Source organism: Chlamydomonas reinhardtii, chromosome 3 (genome assembly GCF_000002595.2).
Source record: "Chlamydomonas reinhardtii strain CC-503 cw92 mt+ chromosome 3, whole genome shotgun sequence".
Classification (NCBI taxonomy): domain Eukaryota; kingdom Viridiplantae; phylum Chlorophyta; class Chlorophyceae; order Chlamydomonadales; family Chlamydomonadaceae; genus Chlamydomonas; species Chlamydomonas reinhardtii.
The window spans coordinates 274,928-295,930 of NC_057006.1; the positions used below are offsets into that span (position 1 = coordinate 274,928).

The 21,003-nt window shown below is 67.6% G+C and overlaps 3 protein-coding genes across 3 annotated transcripts; all 3 read right to left on the reverse strand.

Annotated features, from left to right (window-relative positions):
* Positions 1 to 152: 152 nt before the first annotated feature.
* CHLRE_03g144524v5 (uncharacterized protein) lies at positions 153 to 7,508 on the reverse strand. Its single transcript, XM_043060387.1, has 10 exons — positions 7,159 to 7,508; positions 6,871 to 7,039; positions 6,440 to 6,542; positions 6,099 to 6,242; positions 5,791 to 5,958; positions 4,385 to 5,418; positions 4,124 to 4,212; positions 3,037 to 3,977; positions 2,474 to 2,760; positions 153 to 2,053 (listed from the first exon to the last, which is right to left on the reverse strand). Exons 2-10 carry the CDS (start codon positions 7,033 to 7,035, stop codon positions 944 to 946), a joined length of 4,041 nt encoding a protein of 1,346 aa, XP_042925516.1. The 5' UTR covers positions 7,036 to 7,039; positions 7,159 to 7,508; the 3' UTR covers positions 153 to 943.
* A 64-nt stretch (positions 7,509 to 7,572) lies between these two features.
* Positions 7,573 to 14,348, reverse strand: CHLRE_03g144544v5 (uncharacterized protein). The gene is made up of 10 exons (XM_043060388.1): positions 14,100 to 14,348; positions 13,822 to 13,914; positions 13,504 to 13,580; positions 12,710 to 13,166; positions 12,308 to 12,393; positions 11,710 to 11,983; positions 11,149 to 11,414; positions 10,592 to 10,705; positions 10,085 to 10,334; positions 7,573 to 9,832 (listed from the first exon to the last, which is right to left on the reverse strand). The coding sequence occupies exons 1-10, from the start codon at positions 14,103 to 14,105 to the stop codon at positions 7,976 to 7,978; spliced, it is 3,480 nt and encodes a 1,159-aa protein (XP_042925517.1). The 5' UTR covers positions 14,106 to 14,348; the 3' UTR covers positions 7,573 to 7,975.
* Positions 14,349 to 15,426: 1,078 nt separating this feature from the next.
* On the reverse strand, positions 15,427 to 20,904 carry CHLRE_03g144564v5 (uncharacterized protein). The gene is made up of 11 exons (XM_001695587.2): positions 20,739 to 20,904; positions 20,217 to 20,342; positions 19,729 to 19,980; positions 19,135 to 19,385; positions 18,658 to 18,897; positions 18,042 to 18,337; positions 17,785 to 17,882; positions 17,410 to 17,600; positions 16,990 to 17,190; positions 16,548 to 16,837; positions 15,427 to 16,330 (listed from the first exon to the last, which is right to left on the reverse strand). The coding sequence occupies exons 1-11, from the start codon at positions 20,803 to 20,805 to the stop codon at positions 16,072 to 16,074; spliced, it is 2,271 nt and encodes a 756-aa protein (XP_001695639.1). The 5' UTR covers positions 20,806 to 20,904; the 3' UTR covers positions 15,427 to 16,071.
* Between the last annotated feature and the right edge of the window lie 99 nt (positions 20,905 to 21,003).

Here is a 21,003-nt window from a genome sequence, read left to right on the forward strand (position 1 = left end):
TTCCCTGAGCTCTCCGGTACAGCGGTACTGCTTGGAGCAAATGCGGAAGGCTTGCGTTGAGCTCTAAAGGAAGTTTCAGCGAGCCCACCCATCCTTGACTTCAGCATGGTGGGTACGGTGGAAACACCCCAAGCCCCCAAACCGGCAGATGTGCGTGACACAGTTTACAGTGCATCTCGGGCAACTCGCCGTCTGCGGGGGATCCCGACATCCTCTCAAATGTACCAAGCAGTCATGAACAGACACACTATGGACTGCTGCATCGTTGTGAGTACCGGTACGCTTGGCCTGACCTTGCCGTGCCTACAGGACATGGCACTTCCCCACACACCATGAAGACGGCTGAGGGTCTCATCACAGTCATGCGTGTACTCGTGATTCAGCATGCAGTGCTTCAGACACAGTGTACTCTCGCCAAGAAATCCGCACCCTCGCCATGCGCTCCGCATATGTATCATACCCCAGATTTCACTAGGCTAAGGACAGCGTATCTTCCTGCGCCGGGGCAGCAAATAATACCCCGTAGCTGTTGGGCTGGGGTCCCGCCTGTCCCATCCATGTACAGCCCAGCCTCACTGCCCACACAAATGCTGTGTTGCCAACGCTACGTCCACTGACCGGTACCAAGAATCAATCATGCTTCATCAATCATGCGTCCATCCCACACCAATGTCGCTGCCACGTATAAACACGGGCTCCGCCCTAATGCTGCGAACTTAAGCCTTCCACCCCGCCGCCTCATCCTGCCGTCCATACTAGCCTTACAATCCCCGCTCTCGCACCCCATCACCCATGCCCGTCACCCTCGCCACGCACCACCACCTTCCCTCCACCTCACCCACTCCCCACAACCCTCACCTCGCACTCACATCCCGGCCCCTGCGCCACGCGCACCTCCTCTTCCCTGTACGCGCCCTTGACATCGCCCCACCGCCGCACCGCCTCAGACCGCCCGCGCCTCCACTGCCCGCGCCTCCGCCGCCTCGGTGGCCTCCCACTGCGCGCGCGCGGCGCTCTGCTGCAGGTCCTCCAGCTGGCCCAGCACGCTCTCCAGCGCCGCTAGGTAGGCGGGGATCAGGTGGTCCGACACCATGGTGCGGCACAGCCGGATGCGCGAGTAGGCGCGCGGGTCAGGCACCTCCACCAGCACATACGGTGCCGCAGCCGCCGAGCTGCGCGCCGCAGCCGCGTCCGCAGCCGTGGTGGACGCGGCTGTGCCGGCTGCGCCCGCGGCTGCGCCCGCGGCTGCGCCAGCAGAGCCAGGAGCAGCCGCCTGCTGGCGGCCGGCTGTCGCCGCAGCGGGGAACAGGTGCAGGATGCGGCCCACCGGGTACAGACGGCGCCGGTACAGCCGCGCCTCGTGCTCGGCGGTGTGGGCGGCAGAGCGGCGGCGGGCACTGTCGCCACCATCGCCACCGCCCACAGAGCCCCCCACGCCGCCCGGCGAGCCGATGGGGCTGTGCAGGCCGGCGTCCGCGTCATCGTCCGCCACGGAGGCGGTGCCGCAGAAGCCCACACGACACGCCTCCGATGCGACGCGCCCGAGCGTCCTGGCAGCAGCACTACGGCCGCCGGGGTCACGTGCGGGGATGTCCATCGCCGCACTGCCGCCGCTGGGACTGGTGGCGTCATGGCTGCTGCCGGCACCGGCGCCATCCAATAAGGACACGCCGTGCGGCATGCTGACAGATCGGAACGCTGAGGCGCCACCCGCCGCCCCGGAGCCCCCGGAGCCACCCGCTCCTGCCGCGCCTGCCGTCGCTACGGCACCGGCCGCGCCACGGCTGCCGCCGGTTCGGCTGCTGCCGCCCGTGCGCCGCGCAGCTCCGCTGCTGCTGCCGCCCGCCCGGCGCCGGCGGGCTGCTGCCGCCGCCGCCGCAGCTGCCGCCTCCGCCTCCGCCTCGCTGGGCAGCACCTCGCCCACCTCCCGCAGCACGTCCTCGGCCGCGCGGGTGGTCTCGTCCCGCAGCAGGCCGCTGCCGCCGCCTGCCGCCGCCTCGGCCTCGCGAGTGGCCTGGTTGGTCACCGCCGCCACCACCGCTGTGATGCCCGCCTGCGGGAGGAGGGAGGGGAGGTCGGCAGAGCGGGATGAAGGGCAGGGCAGTAAGGTGCTTGTGTCAGGGCAGTGCACGGAGGTAGCTTGCAAATCGCGACACCAGACGCGCAAGACAGCATGCATGAGGCACCTGTCTGCGCACCACCGCACGCACGCACGCACACACACACACACACACACACGCACACGCACATGCACACACACAACACACACACATACACCTACACACCTACACACACCTACACCTACACCTACACCTACACCTACACCTACACCTACACACACACACACACACACACACACACACACACACACACACACACACACACACACACACACACACACACACACACACACACACACACACACACACACACACACACACATACATACACGCACGCGGACAACTGGGCGCACCTGCAGCTGTTCTTCTGTGGCGGCGCCTCCAGCCGACATGCCGCCGCCGCCCGCGCCGCCGCCGCTGACGTCACCCAGCAGTGCGCCCAGCCCGCCCGGCCGCCGGTGGCCGCTGCTGCCTGCGCGCCTGCTGCCCGGCTCCTCCTCCTCGTCCTCCTCGTCCTCCTCCATCTCTAGCTCTAGCTCTTCATCGGACACGTCGCCGCCCCCTGCCCCCTCAGCGGCGTCGTCGGAGGCGCCGTCCGGCACGTCGGAGGCCTCCTCGTCCGACTCGTCGTCGAAGCCACCTGCAGCCGGGGAGGGCGCCACAGCATTGCGGAGGGGCGCGGAGCAAGAAGCAGCGGGTCACAGTATAGTTCAGGGACAACGCCGTCCGCGTGTGCTAAGTGGTGGAGACTTGCCATACTGGCCAGTGTACGGTGACGCCCGGTAGGCCAGGATAGAGCTCTCAGCTGCATTTCCAGCGATTCCTCAATGACATGTGCCTGCTGTTGTCGACCCTCCACCATAGCTGTCAACCAAGCCCAGATCCTCCCGCCCGCCCACCAGCCTTGCTCGCTCACCTCCAACGTCCATCCTGAGTGGCCTCTGCTGGCCGCCAGCGACTAACGCCGCGGACCCAGCCGCCGCCGCCTGCCCGCCCGCCGCGCCCCAGCCGCTGACACCGACGCCAGTGCCACACATCCCCAGGCCGCCCATCAAGCCGCTCGCCAGCCGCCCCGAAGCACCGCCTCCTCCTGCTCCCGCTGCTGCCATCGCCGTCGGCCGCCGCGGCGCTGTGCAGGTGTTGAAAAGCCAGCCCGAGCCACTGCCGCGCCACAGCCACTCGCCAAGAGAGCGAGACGCGCCAGCTGCCGCCGAGCCGCCGCCACCACCTCCCGCGCCGCCGGCACCCGCCGCCGCGGCCTTGGCCTTGCCCGGGCTGTCTGGTACGACGCGGCCCGGTGGCGACATGAACCCGCCGGCGCCGCCACTCGGCCCGCCGGCGTCACCGCTGCCGGCAGCCGCTGCACCTGAACCCGTGGAGCCGCCAGCGCCGACCGATGCGGCCATGCTCGTGGGCAAACCGCCAGCCGAGCCAGCGCCGGCGCCGGGCGCGCCGAGGCCGCCGCTGGTCCCTGACCCACCGCCATCACCGGGACCGCCGTCAAGCGGACCCCCGTGCGCCGACCCGTCTGCCCCTTGCCCTTGCCCCCAAAACCACAGCCGCCGCCTGAGGCTGCTGCCGTACGACGTCGCACTGGACACGCCGCCCCCGCCGCCGCCGCCCGCGCCGCCGCTCACGCCGCTGTTGCTGCTGCCGCTGAGGAGGCTGCTGCGGCTGCCCATGAGCAGCTCCGGCTCCGACTGGCCCAGGGAGGCGGACAGGCCCACGCGCCCAGAGGTGGAGGCGGGCCCGGCCGAACCCTCGGCCCCCGGGCCCCGGGGCGCCGGCGGCCCCAGGTCGGGCGGCAGGCTCTCCAACATACCCAGCGCCTCCGCCAGGGCGGGGTCGGCAGGCCGCCTGCGAGGTTGGGTGTTGGCAGGGGTGCGGGAGGTGCGGGAGGTTTGGAAGAGGACACCTGGCAAGGGTGTGACAACGAGTCCCGGTGGCAACATCACCCCGCCTAAGCCGGCCCGCCTTGCACCGCCCGCGCCGTGCCCACTCACTCGACCGATCTCCGGCGGCCGTGATGGTGATGTTGGTGTTGGTGCTGCTGCTGCGCCGTGACGGCATTGCTCATCGCATACATGCAGCTCTGCAGGGCGCATGCGGACACGCGCACACACATCACTGACCGCTGACGGCAGCACGCAGTGGTACGCAAGGACATCGCAGCTCACGCGCCCGCGCCTACAGCGCACACGTACACAGCACATAGCACGGAACGCATTGCTCCCTACAGCCCAGCAGCGCCCGCGTCCACGCACCTGCACCGCGCCCGCCACGGCCCGGGGGTCCAGCCCGCTGGCGCCCGCCCCCGCCCGCCCGCTCATGCTCATCTCCTCAGGCGCCTGACCCGGAAGCGGGCCCAAGCCCCCTGACGGCGGGTCCAGCGCCGGCAGCGACCCCGACTGCAGCCCAGACCCCGTCAGCGCCGTCAGCGCCGCCGCCGACGACGCGGGAGACAGCGGCCCGCCGCCGGCCTCCAGCGCCGCGACAGCCGCCGCTGCCGCGGCAGCCGCGGCGGCGCCGCCTCCAGCGCCGGCCGCCAGCAGCAGCTGCTCGTGCTGCTCCGCGGCCTGCAGCGGCGAGGCGGGCGGGGCGGGCAGCTGCTGCTGCAGCTGCTGCGGCACGTTGCTGACGGTGCGGCGGCGGGTGCGGCGTGTGGTGGTGGTGGTGTAGCAGGCTCGGAAGGGCACCACCGCCGGCTGTAGGATGTTGCGGCTGGTCCACTGGGTGGCGGTGCCCACGCCGCGCACGCCGCCCTGCAGCGCCCGCACCACGCCGCTGCGCATGTCGCGGCTGAACTCGCTGAACCAGCTGCTGCGCGTCACGTCCTCGCGCAGGTCGTCCACAGTGGCGGCGCAGAAGGTGGGCACGATGTCGGTGCCGTTCATGACGCTGGTCACGAAGCCGCCGCACGCCGCCGCCAGCTCCGGCGTCACTGTGGCGGGGCAGGCGATGGCCACGCAGCGCGCGGTGCGCAGCGGGTCGTCGCGCGCGGGAGGCGGCGGCGCCGTGTGGGTTGTGTGTGGGCTGTAGGCCGGCGGCGGCGGCGGCGGCGGCGGCTCGCGCGGCGTGGTGCCGGTGCTGGTGCCGGGCCCGGTGCCGGCGGCGTCCATGAGACTGTCGGACGGCTGAGCTGGATGCGTGGAGGCGGCGTGAGCACAATCCGCCGGGCTGTCACCGTGTGTGCCAGGCGCCGCTGCCGTGCTGGAGCTGGCGCCGCCGGTGGTGCCGCCCACTCCGCTGCGCAGCATCATGGTCAGCAGCGCCGCCGTGCCGCCGCCCATGGAGTGGCCTGGGAAGGGGCGTGAATCGAGTGAGAAGGCGCGTGGGGAGTGAAGGGATAGGCAGGCATGTCGGCTAGGCGAGTGTCACGTGTCCCCCTGGTGCTGTGTTTGCGCCTGTGTCATACAGTTGCACACGCTGCAGCTGCACACGCCTGGCGGCCTCACGCCCGCGTCCCGTGTGGCCCAACCCAACCCAACCCACTCGTGTGTGGCAGGAACCCACGTGACGTCACGTCACGTCACAAGCTCCACCACACAGCCCCCACACCGCCCGACCCCACACCGCGCCCACACAGCCCCGACGCCGCCCTCCCCCACAGAGCCCTACCCCACACAGCCCCCACGCCGCCCTACCCCACACCGCCCCCCCCCACACCCACCCACGACCCGCAGCTCGTATCCCGGGTGCTCCGCCAGCGCCTGCCTCAGCTCCGGCGCCACCTGCCGCGCCAGCCACCGCGCCGCCGCCAGCATGCCCAGGTGCGCCCAGCCCAGCACCAGGCCGCCTGGCAGCGAGGGGTCCACCACGTGGTGCGGCTTGGCGGTGCCTGCAAGGGGCGGGAGGCGGAGGAGGGAGAAGGATTGTCTTCACCGTGTTTCATGCGGCACTGTACCTGTAACTATAATCACGCGCGCCGCCACCTACCCACTCCGCCCCCACCACCCGGCGCCGCCCGCCCCGCCCCACCCGCCAGGCTGGTGAACAGGTCCTTGGTGGAGTGTGTGCCGCGTATGCACAGCACCACGCAGCGCAGCACGTGGTCAGCCACCAGCACGTAGGCGGGCCGCAGCACGCCCGCCGTGGGCTGCTGCTTCAGGATGGACAGCGTGTCTGCATGGGTGAAGGGAGGTGGGCCAGGAGGTGGGTGAAGGGAGGCGGGCGAAGGGGAGGCAGCATGAAGTCGCAATGGGCTTGGCAGTCGCGTCTTCGTCCAGGGCCCTGTTGCTGCCCTGAAGTTCAGTGTTCGCAATCTGCCCCCTGCCCTGCTGCTGCCTCGACGTGTCCCGCGCACTGCCCGGCGCCCCTACCTGCGCCCAGGTGTTCCCGCCAGAAGCGCGCCTGCGCCTCCTCGCGCCGCTGCTTGAGCCCCTTGCAGTACAGCATGTAGCGCCGCACCTCCTGCAGCTCCAGCTGGCAGGGAGGAGGCGGAGGGGAGAAGGGCGGGCGGGAGGGAAGGAGGGTTGAGGCCGGCACGACGTGTGTCGGAGCGTCAAGAGGGTGCAGGTGAACGGCCAGTCGTGCGACGTCGCGTGACCAACCATGCGTTGTAAATGGCGGCCTGGCCTGGTGGGGCACGCTGGCGGGGTGGTCTCAGCCACCCGGGCGCCGCACTGGTACGCGTGGTGCCGGCGACCCGCCGAGCCTCCCCTCACCGCCTGTGTCACCGCACCCGCCAGCTGACACGGGCCCTGGCCCCGCCCCTCACACCGCAGCGTTCCCTTCGCATGCAACGGCTCACCAGCAGCTTGAGCTGCTCAGTCATGGTCAGGTCGGACCTGAGCACGTTGATGCCCTTGCCGCAGATGTCTGCAGCAGGGTACTCAAGCGCCTCGCGGTTTGAAAGGTACGCCAGACCCACGAAAAAGTCAATCGTATGCCATTTGCCCAGCGTCTCGTTTATCATGTACCTGTGCTTCAGGAGAACGCAGGTAGTTGGTCGGGACACCGACTGAGGCCTCGAACTAGGGCCTGGCGCCCTGCGCCAAGCCAGCAGGCAGCTGCCTGACCCCAACTTGTTGATACTCACCTCAAGACCTCTTTCACGTGGAAGAAAGCCTCGCCCCAGTTGTTTGGAGCGTGGTCGGGGGCATTTCTGCTCAACTCCTGAGGCAGGGCAGGCTCAAACTCCCCGTCTTGGACGCCACCTTTCTGCTTAAGATATACATAGAGCGCGAACGCTGCGGCGCCCGCAGCGACCACCCCAGTCGACATTCCGTCACAAGCCCGCTCGTCGCTAGCAATTTCGTCCGGTCGGCCCCATCTTCATTTGTTTAAGCTCCTACATAAATCATCAAGGTGTGGAGCCAGCGGATTTCGAACGCAAGCCCAAGTGTGTGGCACTCTCGCGTTTCGCGCCAGCACTCGAATGTGTGTAAAGAAAGAGCAATGCTCAGCTGAGGTTTTCAATCTTGTGTAATAGGATGTGAGGTGCGCTGTGGAAGAATCCAGGGGAAATTGCAAGCACATTCCGCAGCCAGGCGGGCACACACGCGTGTGTGTGTGCCGGGGAAAGCGTTACCGCCCGCGGACCCTCCTCCAGCCCAGCCCAGCCCTCCCCTTTCGGCGGCGCCGCTTGCACGGCTTCTGCACTCCGCTACCTATCTGGTATTCCTCCTGCTCCCTACCGTATCCGGCATCCCATCTGTTCATAGAAGGTCCCATCGTCCAGTGGGCTGGGTAGCACGGGCGGTCCGACTGAATTCGGCCATGCACGGGCGCGCCGGCAGATTGGGCCGCACACACCACAGTATACAATTATGCATAACAGTCACTGCCACTCGTGTTTGGCAATGGATGCATTGCGACCGGCCATGGCACCACCCAGCACCTCTCTGTCTGTCCTCTTAGAACTCGTATGCAACGTCCTCAACGCCGAAGTCTACCTCCTCCTCCACCGCTACCCCCTCCTCCTCGTCCTCGTCCTGCGGGCGCCCCACGCCGCGTGGCGCCTCCTCGTGCTGCCGTTCCGGCTCCGGCTCGGGCTGCAGGTCACGTGCTCCAAAGCCCTCCTCCTCCCCGCCGCCGTACTCAGGATCTGCGGCCGCCGCCGCCGCCGCCTCACCCAGCCGCTCCTCCTCCTCCTCCTCCTCCTCCTCCTCCTCCTCCTCCTCCTCCTCCTCCTCCTCCTCCTCCTCCTCCTCCTCCTCCTGCGCCTCGGCCTCGGCCTCCTCGAAGTTGCCGCCCTCCCGTTCCTCCTGCTGGGTCTGCTGCTGCTGCTCGCCCTCCTCCGCTTCCCCCGCTGAATCCGCCTCCTCCGCCTCCTCAAGCTCCACCTCAGTGGCCGCGTCCTCGGCCGGTGGATACGCTTCATCGCCAAGCGCAGCACGCGCCTCACCCCAGCCACCATCCCCGTCGCCGCCTCCGCCCCTGGCTTCGGTCTCGGCCGCCGTCTGGCCACCGCCTGCCACGTCATCACCCCCATCAGCTGCACCACCCCACGTGGACCCAGCCCTCTCGTCCTCCGCCTCCGCCGCCTCCGCCGCCGCCGCCTCGGCCACCTCACTGCCTCCCGCCCTGCCCCGACTGCGCACTCCATCACCGCTGTCCTGCCGGGATGGCTCCGGTGCATCGCCGTCACCGCCATCGCCGTACGGGGCAGCACCGGTCCCATCGCGCGCCTCCGCCTCGGCACCATCGGCCGCTTGCTCATGCGGCCGCCACTGCTGCTCGGCACCGGCCTCGGCACCGGCCTCGTCCACGCCTTGCGACCCGCGGTGGCTGTCGTGGTCATGATGGTGGAGGGGCTCGTACTGGTGGGAGTGGCGGTCGTGGCTGGCGCCGCCGCCCGAGCCCTGCCGGCTGCTGTCCTCGGGCTCCGCCGTCGCCGCATATGCATCCGGCCCCAGCTCCAGCTGCAGCTCCAGGACGTGCACATGCACGTGCTCCGCAACCTGCTCCGCAGGGCCCGAGTGGTCGGGGTGCGTGCCGTGGTCGTGGTGGTCGCGGTCGCGGTGGTCGTGATGGTCCTCATGGGGGTGCCCTTCCTGGTGGTCGTGGAGGCGCTGGCTGTCACTGTCAGGGTGGTGGTGGCGGCCCTCGTGCGCGTCCGTGTGGCTGCGCTCCTCGTGCTCTGGCTGGTGGCGGTGGTCGTGCTGGCTGCCGGGATGGTGGCGGCGGTGCGCCGTCACCTGCTCCTCCTGCTCCGCCTGCCCCTCCTGCTCCTCCAGCTCCTGCTGACCGCCCTCAGGATATGCCTTGGCAGAATCAGCATGGCCGCCGCCGCTGACATCGCCCGCGCCGCCACCGCTAGCGCCCGCGTCTTCACGGCTGGCACGCAGGCTGCCGGCGTTGCTGCGCCCGCCTCCGCCTCCGCCGCCTGCCGTGTAGCCTGCCGCCACGTCCTCACTGGCACGCAGGTAGTCGCGCATCGCCTCAGCCAGTGGATCCTCACCGCCGCCACGCCGCTGCCGCTCCTCAGCCGCCAGCGCCGCAATAGCCTCCGCCAGAGCCTGCCGCTGCGGCACGCCCGCCGGGGCCGAGGCGCGTGCGCTCCCTCGCCGGGCCGGCGAGCGGCCGCCGATGCGCTCATAGCTGGTTTTGGCGGGGACTGCGGACGAGGCCGGCAGCGGCGCGAGGCCGGTGATGCGGCGGCGCTCGGCGGCGGCCTTCTCCGCGGCGGCGGCCCGTGCGGCCTTGATGGCGGTGACGGTGCCGGCGCCTGGCGGCTGCCCGCGCTCCAGGGCCGCCGCCACTGCCGCAGCCTGTGGGTCGGTGAAGGGACGGAGTGATGAAGAGACGGAGTGATGGAGACACATGCTTCACGCGTGTCATGACTGGCCGTTGGGCCGCTGGGCCGCTGAGCAATGCAGCAGCCTTGCCCGGCCAGCCGGCTACACCGTATGCCGCCCTATCCACAAGCCAGTAGCGCCCCGCCCGGCAGGTCCCTCCCCTCCCTTCAGCCCCCGAGCCCCCGAGCCCCCCAGCCCCCGAGCCCCCGAGCCCCCTGCCCCCACCTGCGCCTCCAGGTCTCGCTCCAGAGACGACTGGGCCTCAAGCGCCCGCTCGCCCCCAGCACCCACACCGCCACCGCCGCCACTGACGCCGACACTGGCGTCGCCGCGGGGACTGCGGGCGGCGCCGCCACCTGACCCGGCCGCCGCCGAGGTCGCGGCCGCCAGCCTCTCCTCCTGCGCCACCCGGGCCTCGGGTCCAGCGGGCCGCGCCTTGGGCACACCCGGCAGTCCGCGCAGCTCCTCCAGCAGCCTGTGGGCGCGAGAGCCAGTCAGCACGTGCGCTCGCGCGAGTGTGCGAGGTGTGTGTGGAATGATAATAAACAGCGAACGCGCACCCGCCTATATCGCACGATGTGTGTGTACGTGTGTGTGGGGGTGAGGGCGGATGTTAAACGCTCTACATTCGACAAATATGCGGTTCCTGTGTTAGAATGGATAAGAGTAAACGGCGAGGTTCCCTAGTTTAGCACACCCCACAACCCCGGAGCGCGATGCGGCTGCCCCCACCTGGACACGTGGTTGCTGAGGAAGGTGAGCGCCTCCAGCGCCCCCGCGGTGGCGGGCCGTGCCGCGGCCACGTCGCGCAGCTCGGGCAGCGACAGCAGCGGCGGAAAGGATGACCTGCGGCCGTGCGGAGAGGAGGGCGGCCGTGACGCATGAGTGGGAGCAGCGCCGAATGGGTAGGGCACCGCACAAACCCCAACCAGCGCTCATTCCCATGTGTGCTGCATCGCACTGGTTCCTGTGCTCGTGTGCATGCTTCTGCAGGGAAAGCGAGCCGTCACAACCCCCCCACCCCCACCCCCACACACACAGCCCCACCCACACAGCCCCACCCACACAGCCCCACCCACACCTACACCCACGCAGCCCCACCCACACAGCCCCACCCCCACCCACGCCGCCCCACCCCACACAGCCCCACCCACACCCACACGCAGCCCCACCCACACCTACACCCACGCCGCCCCACCCACACCCACACAGCCCCACCCACACAGCCCCACCCACACCCACACAGCCCCACCCCCCACACACACCTACACCCACGCCGCCCCACCCACTTGAGCAGCCGCGCCTCTGCCGTCATCATCTTGTGCGCCCGGTGCAGCGGCACCAGTGCCGCCCGAACCACACGCCGGCTCAGGTCGTTCTCCGCAGGCAGCGCCAGCGGCGCCGCCGCCGCCAGCGCCTCCGCCGCCTCGGCGCGCGCCCGCGCCGCCGCCCGGGCGTCCGCCGCCTCCGCCTCTGCTGCGTCCAGGCGCGCCGCCAGGGCCGCCGCCATGTCGCGCTGCCGCGCCGCCTCCTCCTTGTAGCGACCCACCTCGGCCTGGAGGGGGTTAGGAGGTGGTGTGGACCGGTGGGGAGGAGGTGGTGGGGAGGTGGGGAGGCGGGAAGGAGGTGTAGAGGTGTAGTGGCTCTACGCCTCGGCTCGTCCCTCGAGTGCCCCCGCACCAAGCTCCAACATGTGGACTCTCTTACCAGAACCCGGTGCTGCCCTCTCGCCGTCTTTGCCACACACCGCACCCCCCACAGGCAATTGAGGCCGGCATCGGGCACGGGCACCTGATATTCCCCTGTGCGCGCACTCCCCGCCACCGCCGACCACCTCCCCCCGTCCCCACCTGCAGCTCTGCTAGCCTCTGCACACGTGCCGACGCCTTCACCTCCGCCAGCTGTGCCGCCAGCGCGTCCCGTGTCGCCGTCAGCGCTCGCACCTCCCGCCGCAGGCTCGCCTCCATGTGGCTCGCAGAGGCCGAGTCAGGCCGCTGCCGCCGGCCGCCACCGGCGGCGCCACCGGCCTGGCCGCCGCCGCCTGTGCCTGCGGCTGCGTCGCCGTCCATGTCTGCGGCGTGCGGGGCCGCGGGCGCCGGCATGACGGCACTGTGCGTCTGGGCCCTGTGGGTGTGGCGCGGCAGGTGGTCATGTGGCAGGTGGCGTTGCACATGGGGTGTTTGAGTGGGGCAGTGGTAGGGCTTGTGCGAGGACGAACACAGCGGCAGCATGTGTTCGTTTGCGGGGGCGCTGCTGTGTCCGGCATTCCTTAGCGAGTTTTTAAGCCGCAACCCCATCAATCTCTTCAAGCCCCTTGCTTAACTGTAAGTTCCATGCATGGCGGTTGCCTATCCCCCCCCTCCCTCTCCCCCTCCCTTGTCATGCGCTTTCGTGTGTCTGGTTTCTTCCTGGCAATGCTGCCGACAACCCCTCCTCCCCACCCCTCACCAAGTGGCCGCCCGCGTCCGCGCCGCCGCCTCCTCCCGCGCCAGCCTCAGCTGCTCCTCCAGCCGCCTGCGGGCAGCACGCTCCTCCTGTGGCAGCAGCCGCAACAGTGCGGGGCGGGCGGCACAGAATATTTTGAGCCCCACCGACGTCACACACCAGCTGCAGCGCTAGGCGCCTGACCCGCCCAAGTCCGCAGATCCCTGATACTGCCATAGGTACCGGTACCTCGTGCACAAGGCGGCACGGAAACCGGTGACATAGTCATACTGCTCACAGCGATCCTGGTCTGGCAACCTCCCACCCGCGCTGCTACCTCAGCCTGACTTGCATCACAGCCGCGTATCCCCACCCCACCCAAGCCCTCCCCGCCAATGGGTTGATCCTCATGCTGCCGCCGCCCACCTGCAGCTCGGCCTCATTCCGCCGCAGTGCCGCCACCGCCAGCCGCTGCTCGTCCCGCGCCGCCGCCAGCTGCCCCCGCGCCGCCGTCAGCTCGTCCTCCAGCGCCGCCGCCGTCCGCGTCGCCGGCAGCGACCGGTCCAGCAGCCCCCGCGCCGCCGCCGACGTCACGCGCTTGCTGGCAGCCGCCGCCGCCGCCGCGCGGCCGGCGGCGATGGCGGCGGCGCCGCGGGTGGCGGAGCCACTGCGAGCGGCGGCCGCCGCGGCAGCCGCTGCGCCGCCTGCGCCGCCGCCGCCGTGCACGTGTGCCGAGGCGGGGCGGTTGCGCGGACTGCTGGTGGGTCGCGGCGACTGCTGTGGGTGCTGCTGGTGTTGCTGGTGCTGCGGGGCGGGGTGTGTGAGGTGGTGGGGTCCTCCGGCCAGGGGTCGGAAGGCCGGCATGGCGGACTTGGGGCGCACCCTGTGGACGTGTCAGTGAGCCGTACGTCGTGAGCCGTACGTGGGTCCTGATGGTGGATGAATTGCTGAGAGCCGAGCTGCCAGAGCGGCTGGGCGCTTCAGGGACCGGGCACATCGCGTGCAGGCTCCGGGCGCGCAAGAGACCACCATGCCGTCAACTCCCACTCACCCACTCCCAATCCAAGCCGCTGCCTTTGCCCGCCTTCTACCCTCCATGTCACTATGCGGTGCCCCATTTTGATTCGCCATGTTCCTTCCCCACCTTGACCCATCCTGCCTAACTTGCCCCATCTCCCCCTGCCCTACCCACTCCCCCCCACACACATACATACACACACCTGGCCGCGTCCAGGGGTGACCCGGGGAAGGTGGCTCCGTACAGTTTGTTGTCATCTCCCACCAGCATGCCGCCCACCTGGCAGGTTGGGGCGGAAACGGTCACTGGGCAGGGCGTTCCTGTGTGCGCGCCGGCTCGCTCGCACTGCGCAGCTTTGACTTGCCCCCCCCCCCCCGGCGGCCCCGCACTCCGCGCATACTGCTCTGCCCCGCTTGCTCTGGCGGCTCTGGTGCACTGCACGAAAGCGGGTCGGTGTGTGGCATGGCGCAAAGGGCGCGGGGCCCGTGGCGCGAGCGGGTGAGCCCCATTGCGCACCCACCTGCGCGCGGGCGCCGTGGCTGTTGCCCTGCACCTGGCCCATGCGCCCCACCGACACGCGGCTGGGCGGCATGGAGCCGTACTGCGCGTAGTCCTGTTGGCGGGGGGTGCGAGCAGGCGGTAGATTAAGATTGGCAGGGAGGGATGGAGCGCGACGGCGACAGACTGGTACAGGGACGCAGACAGGGTGATTTGAGACCGAGGGGCGACGAGGGGAGGAACGTGTTCCCGACTTAAGGGGCCCCAACACAAGACCCCTATTCGCAGTCACCACCTCACCGCCATATTATGCAAGGGCTACTTTTCGAGCCTGCGGTGTTGAAGCGCCTCCCGCGGCCCTCGATGTTTCGCTTGCACAAGCCTCGCGCGCAAACGTAAATGCTAACACCTATCGCGTGATTCAAACATGTTTTCTATTGAGTATGGCTACCAATGGTGTGGTTTGTTTGCGTATCAGCGGTTGATAACATCGTTCAATTGCTTCAGCACTACCCTGCGACGACGCGTATCCTTTCAGAGCACAAAGCATATTCAGCAAGTTCGTATGTCTTGTCTTAATGCAAGTCACGCCGGTCGCGGCGCCGGCATGCCCGTGGGGGCTGTCCCCATTCCCGGGAGCGGCGCGTACGGCGTGGCGTCGTGGTCCCATAGGGCTGGATCCCAAGTCCGCCCGATGTGTAGAGTGCATGTGCCAGGTGGAGGCACTCAGTACGGTTTCTCCCGGCCCCAGCGCCGGCACCGAGTCAGTGTTGTTAGTCATATCAGGCGCGCACACGCACACGCACACACACTGCTGATATGCGCTTTCGGCAGGAGGCGCGCGTGGCAGCAGCGGCAGCAGCATGAGCCTGGTGTACCGGCATACGGCGGATAAGGGTCATGTTGACACTCAGATGAAAGGGTCCGCTGGGGTTCCGCTGAGGGTCTGGCCCACTGCAGCCGCAGCACTGTTGTATATGTGGACAGCATCGCCGGGCACCACTGTGCCAGTCTCGGGCACGCGGACAAGCCGGGCAGCCCATAGCGATTGGCACAGGACCACGGAGCACTGGGCACGGAGCACCACAGTCTGCAGGAGTGCAGGTGGTGCAGCAAATGCCGTACGTGCGCGGCCGTACGTATGGCGCCGCGCTGCGTCCCAGGGAGCGGAGATGTCGGTGGCGCCGTGGCGGAAGGAAGCTGGGGGTCTGGCAGCATGCGGTGACAGGTGCTGGGAGCGTGCCGCGTGCTTTCGTGCCGTTTCCGGTGGTGCGCCTCGCGAGCTGCGCTTGCACAGTGTAGCCTTACTGGCTTTCAAGAGCACTAGTGAGGGTGTGTTATGAGGCTTTATTGCCATGTGCTGCGTGTGAGCTGATCCCATCATCGTGGGACCTTGGTGGGATCGGTGCGACCACCATTGATAGCAGGTGGCGTGACAGACTGCCTTTGGCAGTGTGCGCGGCAACACGGGTTGGACGGATTGTGTTCCTCCCCTGACAATGACTGACGCGGTGGCGATGTGCGGCCTGATGAGGCGCGGGATGGGACACGGGGTGCAACGCAATGCGATGCCCTAGCAGGAGTTCTCCCCAAGTGCACAAACGCAGGCAGAACCGCAGTAGCCTTGAAGCGTTGACAATTACACAAGAGATTAAACAAAAAAGTAGATGAATAGGTTCCGATGCCGGCACAGTACCATGATTAGCAGCGCAAACCTTGCAACTCCATGGCATTAGTGCGCACGACCCTCCCCTGTGAACGACAGACTCGGTTAATGATGTCAGGTATTGTCAGTCCTGGAACTATCAGCTGCGCATTCTCAGAGCGTCATGCGCATGAATCAGCACAGGCAACCGCCAGCCGTGTGCCCGCAGCCCAGCGGCGCGTACGACTTCACGAGGGCCACGCGCCCACAGCAGGCGCCGCCACACACCGTCTACACACATGGCAAGGCAGCGTGAACCCAAGCTAGCTGCTGCTGGTCATGTGACGTCTGAAGCGCTCCCACAGCTCAGCACACAGTAACTTACACACATTTCCCTTATACTACACACCAGCACACATGCACCCAGTAACGTCTACTAGGTCACGTTGGCGGTATGACCCGCTCTCAGTCAGTCAATCGTGCACCACTCCCCAATGCTCACACCGAGGCACGTGAGCTTTGCTGCAGCCACGCGTTCCATCCGCATCCGAATAAACAGGTTGTCATGTGTCATGCATCCACTCAGCCATCAGCCTTCACGTATTGAGATCAGTGATGCGACTGTGGCTAATGGTGCTGGCGGCGGCCATTGGCCTTAGGCCGCCTGGGGCTAGGCACGCTGGCAGCGTTCGCCGGGGGAGGCGGGTTGTCGGCACGCTTGGCAGGCGGAGGTGGGGATTTCTCACGCTTGGCGGGCGGGGGAGGCGGGGGAGGCGAGGGCGGCGGCGACTTGCGCAACACGGCCAGCGGGGGCGGCGGCGGCGACTTGTCATCGGCGGGGTCCGCACCGCCGCAGTCCGGGTCATCACCGTCAGTCAGGCCATCGCTGCAGGGCAGGGGTTGCGCGAGAGGACGGCGAAATGGCGCGGGTGTGTCAGGAGTACCGGCATGGAGGATGTCCCGATTGCATGGGAGCGCAACGCACGGCGGACTAGAATGGTTGCATGACACAGAAGAGCCGGCCACTCGAAGCCATGCTTGTAGGCCTAGAGGGCCATCCTGACCGCGGCACGACGATTTGTTGTGAGGCCGTGTGGACTCACCAGTCGTTGTCCAGGCCGTCGTTGCACGTCTCCTCAGTCTCGCTCGCCGCAGTGGTTCGGCACAGCGACACAATGGCGGCGGTGGCGGTCTTGGACTTGAGCCAGATGGTCAGACTATCGCCGGCGCCAAACGCGCTGGGCAGCACCGCGCGGGCGGGCAGCGGGCCCCAGCCCGGCACCACGGGCGGGCTGACCTTCTTGGTCTTGGGGTCCAGCACGGGCAGGTCCAGCATGTTGAGCACCATGGGCGGCGTCTTCAGGTTGGCGGTCAGGCCGTTGGCGGTCTCGTTCTGCGGTCGGGGCGGGCGGGTGATTCATGTCGTCATGAAGAAGCGGCAAGGCCAGCGGTGACCTAGGCTGTTCTGCATGTTACGGTTGTAGCCACGTTGCAAGTACCGTAACTGTACATTTCCATGGACACTTTGAGGGGCCCGTCACTCACATACTCGTGCACCCAGACGCGCGCGTTCAGCTCCTTGGGCAGGCCCGAGTCGTAGCCGCCCAGGGGCTGCGCCACGCGGAAGGAGATGTAGATTGCGCGCTCGGGCTTGAGGCGGTCGGTGGTGGCGATGCCGGTCTGGTCGATGGCGACGCGGATGTAGTTGGTGTCGGTGGTGTGCATCGAGGGCACTGCGTAGTCGGTCTGGTGTTACGAAGAGGGCAGGCAGGAGGGGCGGGCGGCCAGGCAGGAGGGGGTTCAGTGGTGTCGGGACCCAAATGTTAAATCGTGACAGAAGCGGGGAAGACGCGCGGCCCCTGCCGGTACCCTGTGCAATGCACGAATAAGCGCAACGGCTCTCTCCCCGCAGGCTATCGGCTGCCGCGCAACCCCTCCCCCCTCAAACGCACACAGGGCACTCACAAAGCCACCGCCATCCTCCAGGTTGGTGCTGTTGAGGTTGGCCAGCGGCACCGCCCAGCCGGCCTTGTAGGCCTGCGGCGCCGACAGGCAGATGTAGCTCTTGTCGCCGCTGATGGGGCCGGCGCCGCCCATGGGGTCGGTGGAGTCGCCGTACTCGTCCTTGACGCAGCCGGCGGCATCGCACACCGTGCCTGCGGTCGCAGAGGCGGGGCGGGCGAGGCACACATGGGTTGACGGGGCGTGCAACAAATGAGGCAGCATGGGCAAAGTGTGTAGGCCACGCGACCGGGCTGCAACCTTGCAGGAGTCTCCCTCTGTGTGGTGCTGCGTGTGGTGCTGCGTGTGGTGCTGCGTGTGGTGCGGCTGCTCTCTCACGTGAGGAGTGCGCCAGGCCGATGTTGTGGCCCAGCTCCTGGAACAGCGTGGTGAGGTCGATGGTGGTGGAGGGCAGGTCGGTGTTCATCCAGGTCAGGCTGCAGGGGAGGATGGAGGGGGGCAGGGAGTCAGGCGTGGTTAGGGAATTCGAACGTTTGGCAGGTAGATGGCCGTTACGCCCCATACACCTGCGGGGAGCACCAGCCACCAACACGCACACGCACACGCACACGCACACGCGCGCCAGGCGCCCTCACCAGTCGGGCACGATGCCGCTGGGGTCGGGGTTGCCGGGGCAGCCCATGTTGGCCATGCCCGCCCACGCCGCAATCTCCAGGTCGCCGTTCTTGAGCAGCTGCGCCTGGTTGTTCCAGGGCCACACCAGCACCTTGCGCCGCAGGAAGGGCAGCTGCGCCAGCACGTCGGGCCGGTTGGCGCGCAGCCAGGCCTTGGCCAGGTCGTACAGGCCGTACATCTCGCCGTCCAGGTTGATCTTGTTGCCCTTGCCCTTGCGCAGGTCGTAGGCGCCCTTGGTGGGCATGCTGCCGGTGCACTGCAAGGGGGGAGAAGGTGTGGGAGTGGGGTGTGAGGTGGGGAGAGTGGGAGGTGGGAGGTGTGTGGGAGGCGGGAGGTGCGTGGGAGGTGGGAGGTGTGTGGGAGGTGGGGTGTGTGGATATGTGCACAACCAGTCAGCCAGAGAAGCCCCGTTTTGGCCAGCCCTGTCGGCTGCATGGGTCACCACTTTGCCCCTTTCTGTTCCTGCACCGCAAGCTACACCTTCTCGCCCCTCCGTCTTCCAACCCCAACTCCATGGCCTTCAGTGCCATTCCTAGGACTGGCCATGCCCCCGGGTAAATTACTAATGCAACTCACAGGGACATCGATGGGCCCGAACACCAGATTCCTGTCGGGGTAGAAGCCCAGCTTGTTGTAGGAGCACACGCGGTGGTAGCGCTGCAGTGAGGCGGTCACAGGCGCCGAGTCGCCGTTGTCGTACCAGCGCGCTCGGATCTGAGACTCGCTGAGCACGGGGTTGATGCCGCAGGAGGACGAGGTGAAGAAGAAGGTGATCGAGGTCACGTTGAGCGGCTTGCCGCCAATGATCATCAGATCCTGCAAGTGAACAGGAGTCCATCAGCGGTGTCCCACACGTCAGCGGTCCGCTCTGGCGGCTGCACACCTGTTGGCCGGCGCCCCCCTCTGCTGTGCCTGGCAGCCACCACAGCCCCGACAGCAATAAAGCAAAGGTTCGACCCTCTTTATCCGCCTACCCTTGCGCCTCGCGCCTTCAGCCTCGTCCACCTACTTCCTCCCACGCCCGCCCGCCCGCTCCCCCCCCCCCACACACACCTTGGCGCCACCGTTCTTCTTGCCGCTCCCGGTCTTGGGCACCTTGGCCTTGGGCACCTGGTTCTGCACCCCCAACTGGCTCAGCACGTCCGTCAGGTCATTGAACTCCGCCAGCGTGCGGCGTGTGCCGTGGAAGTCCAGCATCATGCGGCGCGCGCGGTGCTCCACCTCCGTCAGGCGGCGGCGGCTGCCGGAGTCCGTGCCGTCGGTGGAGTTGCCGCTAGCGGCCGGGCCGCCGTCAGCGGCGACGTCTGTGGAAGTGGCGCAACGCGTGCTCTGTTTCGGTTTCTTGCGCGTGCGCATCCTGAAGGCAACCTGGCATCAAGCCGTCTGCTGGACTGCTCAATCCTTGGCCCACTGGCGTGCCATAATTGGCCCTGCCAACCGCCCACCTCTACCCGCCCGCCTCTACACCCTGCCCCTCCGCTCCGCACCTCCTCCCCCTCCGCGCCTCCCCTTCCGCGCCTTCCCCTCCGCTCCCCTTGCGTGCCTCCCCCTCAGCCCCGCGTCCTCCACCCACTGCCCCGCTTCCCGCCCCCGGTTTAGTTTGGGCTGGTACCTCCAACCCCTCCCTCCCCCCCCACCCCCACTCACCTAGCCCCAGCTTGTCCGCCACGCTTTTGGGCACGTCCAGCGCCAGAGACGTCTCCACGGGGTCGCCGGTGATGAGCGTGTCGTCCGTCTCCAGCTCAATGCGTGTGTTCACAGACGCCTCCTCGGGCGTCTTGGGGCTGGTGGGCACCAGGCGGGCGATCTGCTCCTCCTGCAGCACCAGGTTCCACGCGCTGTCGTCGCTGCTGGCGTCCTTCTCCACAATGCCGTGCCCCAGAGACTGAGACAGCTGGCCTGTTTTGCACACAAGCAGCAAGTTCTGTGGGTCTTGGCGAGAGATGGGTGTAACATGAGCAAGCCGAGGTGAGGATCGACGTGTTCAGGCTTCGGTTGACGGCATGCAGGAGGGAGGGCGCAACCGACACGACCCACGTTACCCTCCCCTCAAGCCTGCTCTGCAAATGCACCCACGAAAGACCCTGGCCCCATTCGCCAACCGGCAGAAGCGGACGTTCCGTCTCTGGGCTTACCCGACACGTTCACCAGGACAGTCACCACCTCCACGGGCGCAGGGGAGACTTGCCGCGGCGGGCTCCGGTGGGGCGGTGGCCGCTTCAGCGGCGGAGGCCGCGTCAAGTACGAGCGTGATGCAGCATCTGCGACACCAACAGGCACACAGCGTGGGGAAGGTGACCAGCGGTTTAGGAAGCGTGACGAAGCCGCTGGTCGTTACAGGGAGTCATTGAGACGCCAGGTAATAGCAAAGCCAAGCTTGCGCCAGCGCGAGCACTGAATCATCCGCTGCTCGCTTTCTGAGCATGTAGTAGTTGCTATCACGAACACGCGAGCATGCGCCCCGACGCCAGCTTCGCTCGCGTAGTCGTCGACCGTCGGGCGTCGCTCTACCCACAAGCGTAACCGTAGCCTGGTGGTCTAAAGCTTTGAAGATAGCACTCTGGTGCAAGTCCTGGCATCCCGCTGGCTTGGCTTGCCAGAGTGACACTTTGGCAACCGCAAGGCCCATGCCCCACTCCGTAGCGCCCGGCGCTTACCAACTTGAATTGCAAGACAGAGACCTGCAACTAGGAAGAGCTTGTAGAGAGCTCCATGGTGCGCCATGGCGTTTGGCGACCTTTGGGGTAATGCTCTCTCACAATGCGGAGGGTGTCTACACTCGTTTGCCTAAAACTAAGTCCTATGCGTGTCCTATGTGTCAGGAGCACGCTATGTTATAGGACCGAGGTGGCAGGCGTGAAGAAAGGACATTGTTTCCCTCACACAATCATATGGCGGGCGCCAATCCGCTGAATCCCCTGA

Coding starts and splice junctions, on each gene's coding strand:
- CHLRE_03g144524v5 (XM_043060387.1), bottom strand. CDS start 7,035: ATGATAAACGAGACGCTGGGCAAATGGCATACGATTGACTTTTTCGTG. Junction 6,243..6,439: donor GCGGGAACACCTGGGCGCAG/GTAGGGGCGCCG, acceptor TCACCCATGCAG/ACACGCTGTCCATCCTGAAG. Junction 4,213..4,384: donor CCGTGGCGGGCGCGGTGCAG/GTGCGTGGACGC, acceptor TGCGCCCTGCAG/AGCTGCATGTATGCGATGAG.
- CHLRE_03g144544v5 (XM_043060388.1), bottom strand. Junction 13,167..13,503: donor TCACCCCTGGACGCGGCCAG/GTGTGTGTATGT, acceptor ACACGTCCACAG/GGTGCGCCCCAAGTCCGCCA. Junction 11,984..12,307: donor CGGACGCGGGCGGCCACTTG/GTGAGGGGTGGG, acceptor CCACACCCACAG/GGCCCAGACGCACAGTGCCG.
- CHLRE_03g144564v5 (XM_001695587.2), bottom strand. CDS start 20,805: ATGGCGCACCATGGAGCTCTCTACAAGCTCTTCCTAGTTGCAGGTCTC. Junction 20,343..20,738: donor CTGTCTTGCAATTCAAGTTG/GTAAGCGCCGGG, acceptor TTGGTGTCGCAG/ATGCTGCATCACGCTCGTAC. Junction 17,883..18,041: donor AGCGGCATCGTGCCCGACTG/GTGAGGGCGCCT, acceptor CCTCCCCTGCAG/CCTGACCTGGATGAACACCG.